The 11,633-nt window shown below is 37.5% G+C and overlaps 1 protein-coding gene across 1 annotated transcript; it reads right to left on the minus strand.

Annotated features, from left to right (window-relative positions):
- Positions 1 to 6,259: 6,259 nt before the first annotated feature.
- Positions 6,260 to 8,000, minus strand: LOC131334891 (uncharacterized). The gene is made up of 3 exons (XM_058370200.1): positions 7,689 to 8,000; positions 7,145 to 7,222; positions 6,260 to 6,866 (listed from the first exon to the last, which is right to left on the minus strand). Exons 1-3 carry the CDS (start codon positions 7,998 to 8,000, stop codon positions 6,555 to 6,557), a joined length of 702 nt encoding a protein of 233 aa, XP_058226183.1. The 3' UTR covers positions 6,260 to 6,554.
- Positions 8,001 to 11,633: the final 3,633 nt, after the last annotated feature.

Genomic DNA, 11,633 nt, shown 5'->3' on the forward strand with positions numbered 1-11,633 from the left:
AAATAGTGAATTTTATTTAATATTTCGGATTTATTCGTTTCAAGATAATAATGTTTAGATGAGACACTTAATGATATCTGATCTAGTTGATTTTTGATACGCTTGTTCAGCACGACGACCTCTACGAAGTGAACGATTTCGATAATCAGAGCAAGACCGCTGCAACGGCAATTTACCGTGCACAGTCCCTGGCCTCCCCCCCTCTCCACTTGGTCAACTTAGATTAGGAATTTCCATGTTGAAAAAGCTTACTTCCGTATGTCAAAGATTCGTACCCATGGTTTATTATACTCCATCAAACTACTTTGACCCCCTACAGCTGCAAAATGTCGTGCCTTTTATAACCCAATTGGTGACGGATCTAGAATTTCGATTCTGTAAGGAACAGATGTTAGAAAAAATGAGCTGAGCAGGGGCAGGGCACCACTCCCCGCTGCTGCAGGCTATGTTCTCATTCCAGTCTTTAATCCAATAGTAATTATCAATGTTTAATCATCATGAAGTACAAATCATGGCAGATTTTTTCTGGAAAGATTCTACAAGCACAAAGTCAAGAAAAATCATTGCTTTTTTTTTTTTTCATTTCAAGAAAGAATCATTGATTGGGATCATTTATTTTGGCTACTTTCTTTAGGACATTCTCCTTAAAGAATGGAAAGCAGACAGTGAGATTGATTCTATAAACATTAGTCAATACGCACGTAAACTAATTCATATGTAAAATTCTAAGAATGAGCAAAGTTACAAGTTCTAAATCTTAATCAATGGGCAAACCCCTCAAAGGTTAACATGCGATATTACTATCCCAACGTCGATTAGTTAATTTTTAAGGTATTGTCGTACTGACTGTTAGTGGTTTCACTTGCACAATAAAAATATGACTAACTTATCTTAAAGGCCTCGTTTGATTCGCGGATTGAAAATGATGGGATTAATAGTACTGGAATTAATAGTCCCTGGATTATTTGTCCTGGATTAATTTCATCCCTAATTTCACCCAATCCCATGTTTGATTCGTGTGGGATTAAATATGGGATAAGGAATAGGATTTTTTCTTTAAAAAATTTCAAAAACATTTTTTGAAAAAATAAATTTTTGAAAAAGAAACATTTTAAAACAAATTTTTTTCTGAAACATTTTTATTACAAAACAATTGGGGAAAAGTTTTTTCTTTTTTGAGCTAATTTTTGAAAAAAAAAATTCTTAAAAAAGTTGAAAATCAATTTTCTGAAAGAAGTGTTTTTTTAATTAAAAAAGTTGAATTAATTATAGGAGATCGGGAATTCGACCCAAATGAAGTGTTTTTTTAATTACATTGCGTCTTTCCATTGATTAAGTTTTTTAAATTTATATAAATATAAGAAAAGTTATCCCCATCGATGTTAATTTTCTTCATTATAGTATATAGTATATCATTGCTTAGATAGATATTTTTGGAAACTACGATTGTTATTCTTAAATTTCTAATCTCGGCCACGACGTGGATAGATTAGTAGGCTTACGCTAGTAAATGTCGATTAAGGGCAGCACGCGCCATGACCCACGCGGCTAATGAATGAAATTTTCCCCCAGCGGGGAAGGATCCTATGCCACCGTCTGAACGAATTATTGGCGCGTTCGGCGACCATCGGGATCAAGCATGTGTAGTCTGACCGGATCTGTTTCCACATGTTTGACCGGATCTGATTTCGATGCCATTTGCACGGTACGAGCGTCGCACGGAAGCATTTCACCTTAGATATTTTTTTTCGCAGAATTTAAAGAACGGCAGACAATGGGGACCACTGTATTCGAGTACTACTATGACTTTTTTTTTTCCGTACTTTAAGAGAATGTTAAGTGGGGAAGAAAGGAGGGTGGGACTTGAATCCCACACCTCATGCATGAATTGTGGTTTGAATTTTGATAATAAGGGTTTGTTGTATTAACTAAACTACGTACATATTTTTTAATTAAATGTGATGTATTAAAATAATGACACGTTTCATAAAGCGGAGGAGAACAAGTATTTGAAAAATAAGAATTTTAACAAAATGAGATCCAAGTGGGAAATTGATACAGAAATGAGTGTAATAAATTGTAGGTGAACTTTATTGAAGATCGTTCACAAAAAGAGATTGATTTTAGAGATCCAAAGCAAACACAGTTTTATAGGAGTATTTATTTATTTTTCCTTTGTTTCCCTAGAAGAAGAATAGGAAATTAATTTCACACCCCCTTTTATTCAAATGCATTTCCTTTTTTAGATTACTTGATTATTTTTTTCCTATACAAAATAAATGCACGAAGGATAACTTCGTGATTTTGCATGAACAAAGGAAAATTTTTTGAATAAAAAGGAGGTGCAAAAAATAAGGAAAATAATTTTGACACCCTCCTTTTATGCATGCACTCTTTTTTTTGTCTTTTAATGGACAAAAATTACATATGAAAGTTTGACTAAAAAATAAGAAACGAAGTGTACATATCAAAATTGAGAGTGTGAAAATCAATGCCCAAATTTCATTTGTTTTTTTGCAAAATGGACAATTCTTTAAAAATTATGCACATAATGGCTAGGAGAGATCTTATCGGGGTGGCACAAATTAAAAATATATTTATATGAAAAAAAAAACCTACAAAAGGGCCGCACTTACGGTAGCGACTTCGGGTTGGTGCCTCACTGCATAGCACCGTGCTGCGTACTTTCGAGTCGTTGGATTGTGCATCCGACTGTTTGAATCTCATTTTAGTTACTTATGATCGAGAGCTGTTTATTATCGAGATGAGATCCGAACCGTCGAATATACGATCCGATAGCTCAAATGAGCGTAACATGGTATTGCGCACACCACCATCTCTTTAGGGTGGTGGATGGTTTGGTAAAAAGCGAATGAATGAATATTCTTACAAAGGTGGAGTATAAAAATTTGGTGCGTTTCATCTACCGCTTGAGAAAGAGAGAGATGGGTCAGCAAATTCGATTTAATTACAGTTAAGACCTTGCGCACAAACTCTTGCTTTTAAAATATGGCACCTTTTTCAAAATCACGTACATATACGTACCATCCCTCATAATGTATATAATTAATAAATAAAGTACTTCACCGGACCCAACTCAACAAATCTCTGTTCTACGAGTACTAAAATAAAACTATCGTTATTACTTATTATAATCGACGTGCTATGAATGTACGAGCATCCTTAGGTTGGTTACTTCCCCTTTTTTTTTAATAAAAAGTTTCCAACTGCAAGTGGTTGGAATTATGTTTAGGTCGGATGACGTTTTGAGAATAATTAATTAAGTCTTAGCCATATGTGAAAGTTAGCATGTTTGTTATTCTATCTGTAGATTACAGTAGGCGGCCTAACCTTCGATCCCCATAACCAAGTTCTTTTTTTCGGTGCAACGGAAATGAAAAGAAGAAATAGAGAGATTGAAACTTTTATGGGATATAGACTAAATTAAAACTTAAGTCCTAAGCCTCAATAGAAAAATAGATCTTAAGCCCTAAACAAAGATTAAAAAAAAGAATGGAGATATAAATAAGATGGGTGTGAAAAATCAATATCATCCAAAGCAAGGAAATGGCTTCTTCAGAAGAATTTGTCAATCTCAACCGCGCCGCCTCTCTATATTTTATATTTGTCCAGTTTATTTAAAAGATTTTTCACGTATAAGAGTTCCGACGTGGTGAAATTTCACCTGCAAACTGCACTCTTAATAGCGATTGAGACGCGACTCCACCGTCCAATCTAAATCCAAATGGCTAAGCGGGGTCTCCAAAATAAATTGTGGTATTGTGGTGGAATAGCACAAGTCTGTTCAATTACTACTGTAATATAATCAATGAAAAAAAAAAGAAAAAGAAATAGCGTAACCGCACTAGTGGGGTATCTTTTTTTTCTGAGGGTATGAAAGGTAGTGGTCCTGGTGGACGTGAAGTTAGATTAGACGGCCTCTAAATGCAATTACAGCCACTAATACTAGTTGTGAAAGCTACGGTTATTATTGGCCGGCTGGATCTTTCAATTTCAATTGATTTCCACAATGGTGGTGGGGACATGACATGAGACCCATTCTGCTTCAAATAAAATCTCCATTTTCCGGACCCTTTGTGGAAAGCTTGACAGTTGTTTTTGTCCTTTCTTTTTTGAAAAGAAGAGATCAAAAAGACAACCTCAAAGCAATTTCCGGATATACTGCTTCCTTCGGCCCAAAAGGTTTTCCCTTAGAAAACAAAAATTTTAACTCAATACCCAAACACATACCCATTTACACACACTAACTCATAATGGAGGTGGGGCTCTGGGGACAGCTTTATGAGAGTTTGTACCTTCACCACCGAACCTCCCTCCCTCCAGTGCCATGATTTGGAGAAATTTTTCGGTGGCGTGTGGCTATATTCCACGTGATAATCGCTTAACATATCGGGACCGTCCAGTATATTTTTGGACTGTTCGGATTGAAATTTTTTCTCTCCTCTCATCCCAACACTTTCTTTCTCATTTTTCTTTCTTCAAATTCAAATCGTTCAAAAACGCAATGGACGATTCGGATGCGCCGAGCAGGCACCACACGGTACCCACCTGGCACTGAATTTTTTTCCCGTGATATGAGTCATTCCTTCTCTCCCAATTCGAAGTATCTCCCTTCAAAGTATTCGAACTTACATGTATATCAATCTAAATGAGCAATATCACATTCTACTTACGGAGTAGCTTGGTGTCAGTCAGTCAGTAGAATCTAAAAGATTTATGAGAGGAAACAAATTTATAAGTCTTCTTGACTGCTAAGCCAACTACTAACATTCTTATCTTAAAAATTTCGTATACAACTTTAGTAAGAGATAAACACTAGTCACTTCTTCTTCTTTTTTAAGTAAGATATATGTATATTTTTTTTATCAACGAAATTTTTTTGTCAGTAACTTCTAATAGATACAATGATTAAACGAAACAAGAGCAAAACAACATCACGACGGGAGAAAGCATCTCAACGAGATTGACAGTACTCAATTTTTTAGTAGAACTATAGGGGTAACACGTAAATCATTATATGTGGTATTTCTTTGATGAGTTTGAGTTAATTTCTTACATCACCTCTCCACAATAAACCTACCAAATTCAAATGAATTAGACAATCGAAATGGATCTATTATAGAGGAAGGCTTCTGATTAATTTTATAATCCAACTCAATCTTATCAATGTTGGACTGTTGTGGGTCTTTCCCATATTCAAACGAAGAAGTAATGTTCATATTGTCAGTGAAGAAAACCCTCTTGCACAAGAAAATCATTTTACTTTTGATTGGTGGCGAAATTGCCCATGATGGTTAGCACCGACCAAAGTGTAGGGAAACCGTACCGACGGCCACCGGACGGCCGTCTCCGGCCACCGGACGGCCGATCCGAGCCGTCCAAAAATTTTAAAAAAAAAAACCGAGGGGCCCAACGCGGGAATCAACGGCATCCGAGGTGTGTAAGGTGCTTGATCCGAGCACCCTTTTTTCGTGTATATATGTATATTCGCGAATATACATATATACACGAAAAAAGGGTGCTCGGATCAAGCACCTTACACACCTCGGATGCCGTTGATTCCCGCGTTGGGCCCCTCGGTTTTTTTTTTTAAAATTTTTGGACGGCTCGGATCGGCCGTCCGGTGGCCGGAGACGGCCGCGCGCGGCGGTCGGTACGGTTTCCCTACACTTTGGTCGGTACACATAGGATTTCTGTAAAATAAAGGCCTGCCTTCTCAATTGCAACTGGGCCGGGCCTGCGCTTGCTTTATGCAGTGCAGGCTGCAGAAAGATAACTAAAAACGAAACATGCAGCTAGGACTGACTGGTTCGGTGGTGAAAACTCAGGATATTGTTGGAGAAGGCACACATTCGAGTCTCCATCCCCTTTTATTATTAGGAATAAACATACTCCTAGCACTATTCAAAGGTGGCTAACTTCGATCACGACTTAGCTTCGGTCCGAATTGCATTACCGCCTATGTACATGTAGACATTAACAACTTAGGGGAGTATAGACAACCCCAAGGGTTGGTGGATTTGTTCTCACACAATTAATTGGAGTTTGATTTTTGGGTTCAGTTCTTAAGAATGTAATTTCTTAGTCCTGGCGCGGATGACACGGCTTCAATTGGAGTGACACACACACACCGGAACAATATGCAAGGAACTCCACAACCAGGGAATAACACACGTAAACTACGCAAGAGAAATTGATTCATGTTAAAAAATCTGGTAACTCATTGTTTCGTCTAGTAACTAAATATGATTCATTTATTAAGTCTACTTGATTGAAAATTTATCAAAACCATCTGAATTGGATTGACTTACTTTTGCAAATAGGAAATGGAGGTTGTCCTCCAATGTGGGTCACAATTCTGTGCTCTTAATAATAAGGTGCATGCATGGCTTAACACAAGATCATTTGGAGTGGTAACACTGTGCCCAGATGGTCCTTTATCTTATGGTTTGCTGTCCTTCATCATTTGGAGTGGTAAAACTTTGTACCGGAGCAGATAGCCACAACCAAAGCTGAGCAGAACCAACAAATAATTAGACCCAGGTGAAGCTATATGCACCAGCAGGACCTGCATTCCATAGCTCTTGAACCAAAGTAGCATCATCACTATGCTCGCGCTCTCGTGAATTTTTATAGGTTAGAATGTTTTTGAAAGACTCTTTGCTTACCAAAAGAAGAAGGAGAAGTAGCATCATCACTAGGAACGAGTAACTCTTCAAGGCAGCATCAACAGAAGAGAAGCCCTTGTACGCAATTTCTTGTTCCTTCAAAACGATCTTTCCAGTAAGCAGGTGCAGCCCAGGACACAGTACGTAACATAACAGAAGCAGAAAACCAGCGCCAATCTATAAAGACATTGAGAAAGGCAGTAGCAGCAAAGTAATCCTTTTCTTTCATGTATTAAAACTCCTTTGGCCTAACTTCTTAGTGAATTTTTTGCTCAAGTCTTTTTGATTGTTTATCTTAATTCTTACTAGATTTGAGTCAAATTTTTGCATGGGAACTAAACAAAATATCCGCTGGCTAGGGAATCCACCCAAGCATCAACATCTGATAAACTTCTTTAGCAAAGAAAACAAAAATGACAAACACAAGAAAGACAGAGAAACAAAAGCCGGTTTACCTTTGATAATTCCATAATGTGAAGAACCTTTCTCTGTACAGTTTCAGCCTTTGCAAGTTTGTTGGACTTTATGTACATCTAGAACAGATAGCAAGGATATCAGTTTTTATAAGAAACAACAATTACAACTACGTGGCAGTGATGACAACTATATGTTTATTGTAAATAAACAAAAAATTCAGGGCATTATCCACACGAAGGAAAGCACTTTATTGCAGAGCCAAGAAGGAAGGTTTTGATTGAAAACAAATTGTTTTTTGTTGTGACCATTTTTTTCGGTAACAGTACTTTTCATTGAAAATCACAAACCAATTAAAATCTAATCTGAAAGGAAAACAAAACTCTTTCTACCAGGCCATGCAAGACCTTACAGTAGATAGAAAGCTAAAACTGTAACAACAAAGCCCATTACAGAGCAAAAAACCTATCTATACACAGCATTTACAATGAAGAGGAAACAAAGACACCATGATGCACATTCCAAATGCGAGGAAACAAAGACAGTATGATGGACATTCCAAATGCTGCAAATATCTTTGTTCACCTGCTTAGTCTTGACATCTCTCCAAGACACCATAGCATCTCGGATAGAGTTGAAAATTTTAGCACACAAGGAGTCAGGATCCAAAAACTTGTGTTGGAAGATCCTAGTGTTGCGTTCACAGCATATACTGTAAACAACAGCTGGAAGAGAGAGTTTAAGTGCACTTCTTCGAAAGCTACTCCCCTTAGCATAGTCAATAAACAAAGTTATTTCATCCTCCCAGTTGATTGGGAGCCTAGTCACTTGATTCTTTTGTAAAACAAACGACCAGACAGCACTAGAATAGATGATTATGATCCTCCACACTGCCATTGGGACACAGAATACAAGTAGCATCAGGAGTAATGCCCCAACTCAGCACCTTATTCTTTGGTACTCAAACGTTGTTGCATAGCCATCCAGAGGATAAAGGCCCATCTAGGCACTTTGTTTCTTGTGATCATTTGTAACTCTTAAACTACAAACTAATTCATCAAGAATGTTAAATCAGATCCCGACACATCTTCCATGGTTCAGCAGAGATCAGGAATGATCTGGAACAAGATCACTATAATAAAAAACCTGATTGAAATGGTTACTTATAAGTAAGTTAAAACAGCAAGGATGAGAAAGGTAAAACATGTAGATTTCCAATTGAGATATCGAAATTTCTGCTCCGATTTCATTTTTTTAGAACTGTACTTTTCAGCATCTCATCTATAAAGATCATCATATCAGCTGCTTCATAATCAAGATTCAAGACTATCAGAAAATCTCCGTTTTGGGTGCAATGGTGCTCGCAACCTAAGTGGCACAATGACGTGAGCAGAAGCATGAGCGTGAAAGAGTTTTTCAAAAACATTGCAAACTATTAAAAATCAACAAGAGCGCGAGCATAGAGCGAGTGCAAAAGGTCCTACATCATTTCAAAGGATTAAGAACAAAGAAAGCTTTAGGGTTGAAAGTTGAAACTGAAGAATGGAAGATCCGATTATCAGAGACTTGGCTGTTTCAACGAACAAAATGGGTTTGATCCAGTGCGGCCAAGTCTATTTTCATAAAGACAAATTCACTCTGATACGACACCTTGTGTTAAGAAAATGACAATTTTAGGTGTTGTCATAATAATTGTGAATATTTTATAAAATTTGTGGCATTTTACAAATATTTTTGGCTTGAGTATAACAATTGTTGATTCTGGTACGACATATTTTGATTTTGTTACGGAATATCATACGAGTCAAAAAAAATTTGGTACGATTCATTGTGGTAAGATAATGCCAATTTATGGTATTGTTATAACATTTGTGGGTAACATTATTTAATTTTTAATATTGTACGCATATATTTGGTTAGGGTATAAGTATTATGGATTTCGGTACGAATAATTATGGTTACGTAATAATAATATTTTTTAATTATGGTAAACCTGCTAATGACCTGTTCAACAGGTAAATTTTAATGTACAAGTCGTAACTAGAATCATAAATATGCATTCAAAAACCAAAAATCGGCATAATGAAAATCACAAATTGTCATAATTTAGACATACGGTATACCCTGTGTACCATAGCTTCCTCCTTCAATCAATACGATCTTTAACGTGGTTTAGCTTCTTCACAAGATCTACAACTTCAACTGTTACGATCAAAAAATAAACCTCTAATGAGTTCACAATTTACGGATTAAACTCTCTCGCTCGCGGATAACACAGTGGGTTTGATCGAGTGTGACCAGATCTATTTTCCTAAAAAAAAAATCACTCCGATGACATACAAATATGGATGTGATTGATATAATATTCAACAAGGTATATCATCTTAACAAGATCTACAATTTGAATAGTTCCGATCAAGAAATCAATCAGAAATGAGTTCACAATTTATCAATTACGGTATGACGAAGCTTTGAAGGACTTCTCATTTTGAAAATGCGAAGTCTTAACGTAACAGATACGACATCGTTTACTGTAATCTCCCTTGTTTCAGATGCGAGGACCCTCTCTCTCGCACTCGGATTGAACTTGATCCAGTGTGGCCAATTTTATTTTCCTAACAAAAATTTCAAACCGATTGTCTCCGATGGCGTACTAATCAGCATTAGATTTGTTTTATCTTTGGTATTTTGTATTTTCTTGGAGAGATATACAACTCGAACGGTTTAGATTAAGAAATAACTCATCAATCAGTTCACAATTTTCAAATTACAAGGCTTTGGAAGACTTCTCATGTTCTAATTGCGAAGTCGCAACGAAATCGGCGCGACGTCGTTTAGATAAACCTCCCGTGTTCAAGATGCGAGGATTCGTGAAACTCGTTCGACATCCTGTTGAGGTACCTCGCTTCTGTGGAACTCGAGTATGTAACGATTGCCCGGTCGTCGTCTCCGTTTTCCCCAAGATTAAGCCCCCCCCCCTTCTCTGTGTCCAAACTAAGATCAAAACCCTATGCTCTTGGTGCAATTTCCGGCTTTTTCTTGGGCTTGAAGACGAAAAAGCGATGTTGCAGACTGGTAACTCTATGCCGCCTATGAATCCAATGTCTCAGATGAACCCAGGCCCGTTCACATCAACCCTACCTCAACCATGGTTTCCGATACTACCCCCTCTCTCTCTCTCTGTGTGTGTGTCCAAACTAAGACGAAAAACGAATCAGGCAGCAAGGCTGGTTTGGTGGTGAAAACTCAGGACCTGGTTGGAGAAGACGCATATTCGAGTCTCCATCGCCTTTTTACTCATAGCACTATCCACGGGTGGCAAGACTTTAACTTCAATCACGACATAGCTTCGGTCCGAAATGTTGCATTACTGCCTATGTACATGTAGAAATTAACCACTAGAGGAGCACAGAATGTAATTTCTTGTGAATTTCTTAGTCTCGGCGCGGATGATATGGCTATGATCGGAATGGGGAAGTGATTAGTTTAGGTGTGTGTAAACTGGCTTGGACAACCCCCCAAACCGGAACAATATGCAAGGAACTCCACAACCAGGGAATAACACACTAAACTACGCAAGAGAAATTTGACTCGTCGGTCATGGTTAAAAAACCTGGCAACACATTGTTTCATCTAGTAACTAAATATGATTCATTTATTAAGTTTAATTGATCCAAAATTTATCAAAACCATCTGAATTGGATTGACAACTTTTGCAAATAGGAAATGGAGGTGGTCCTCCAATGTGGGTCACCGTTCTGTGCTCTTAATAATAAGGTGCGTGGCTTATCACAAGATCATTTGGAGTGGTAACACTGTGCCTAGATGGTCCTTTATCTTATGGCTTGCTGTTCATCAAACACTTAGCACAAAGGATAGATTGCAGAGTTGGGGAATGCAACTACATGGAACCTGCAGTTTCTGTAGTTATGAATATGAAACACACCAGCACCTATTTTTTGACTGTTCATTCTCAACGGGAGTATGACATAAGTTGGTAAGCAAGAACATGATTCGAGATATGCCTGATACTTTGGAGGAGGTTATTGAATGGTACTGTACGCATGTGAAAGGCAAAAGTTTGAGATGTATTAGTCTCAAGTGTTCCTTGGCTGCTACTGTGTATGGCCTTTGAAGGGAGAGAAATTGTCTGTTTTTCCAGGGGAAAGCTAAAGGATAGGATCTGGTGATAAAAAGCATTGCAGGTGATGTTAGAGACTTTCTTTGCTCAAGGAGGAATGTGAAGCAATCTCTAAAGAACAAAGCTCTGTCCAGACAAGGGGGCTTGTCTGATAGAATTTTCTTTCCTATACAAGTTTCATTTGTTGGCAGTTTTACAGTTGTATTTGTTGGTTGTTGTACGGAATCTCATCCCTAGACTTCGATTCTTTTGGTTAAGCTTAATAAAATCTCGCACTTACAAAAAAAAAAAAAAAGGTGCATGGTTTAGCGGGTTGCAAATGGATTATAGAGAGTTGCATATGCAACCTATATAGGGAAATTGAGTCGAAATTCAGTAACAAACAACTT

Source organism: Rhododendron vialii, chromosome 7a (genome assembly GCF_030253575.1).
Source record: "Rhododendron vialii isolate Sample 1 chromosome 7a, ASM3025357v1".
Taxonomy (NCBI): Eukaryota; Viridiplantae; Streptophyta; class Magnoliopsida; order Ericales; family Ericaceae; genus Rhododendron; species Rhododendron vialii.

Coding starts and splice junctions, on each gene's coding strand:
- LOC131334891 (XM_058370200.1), bottom strand. CDS start 8,000: ATGGCAGTGTGGAGGATCATAATCATCTATTCTAGTGCTGTCTGGTCG. Junction 7,223..7,688: donor GAGATGTCAAGACTAAGCAG/GTGAACAAAGAT, acceptor TATCTGTTCTAG/ATGTACATAAAGTCCAACAA. Junction 6,867..7,144: donor ACATTATGGAATTATCAAAG/GTAAACCGGCTT, acceptor ATGTCTTTATAG/ATTGGCGCTGGTTTTCTGCT.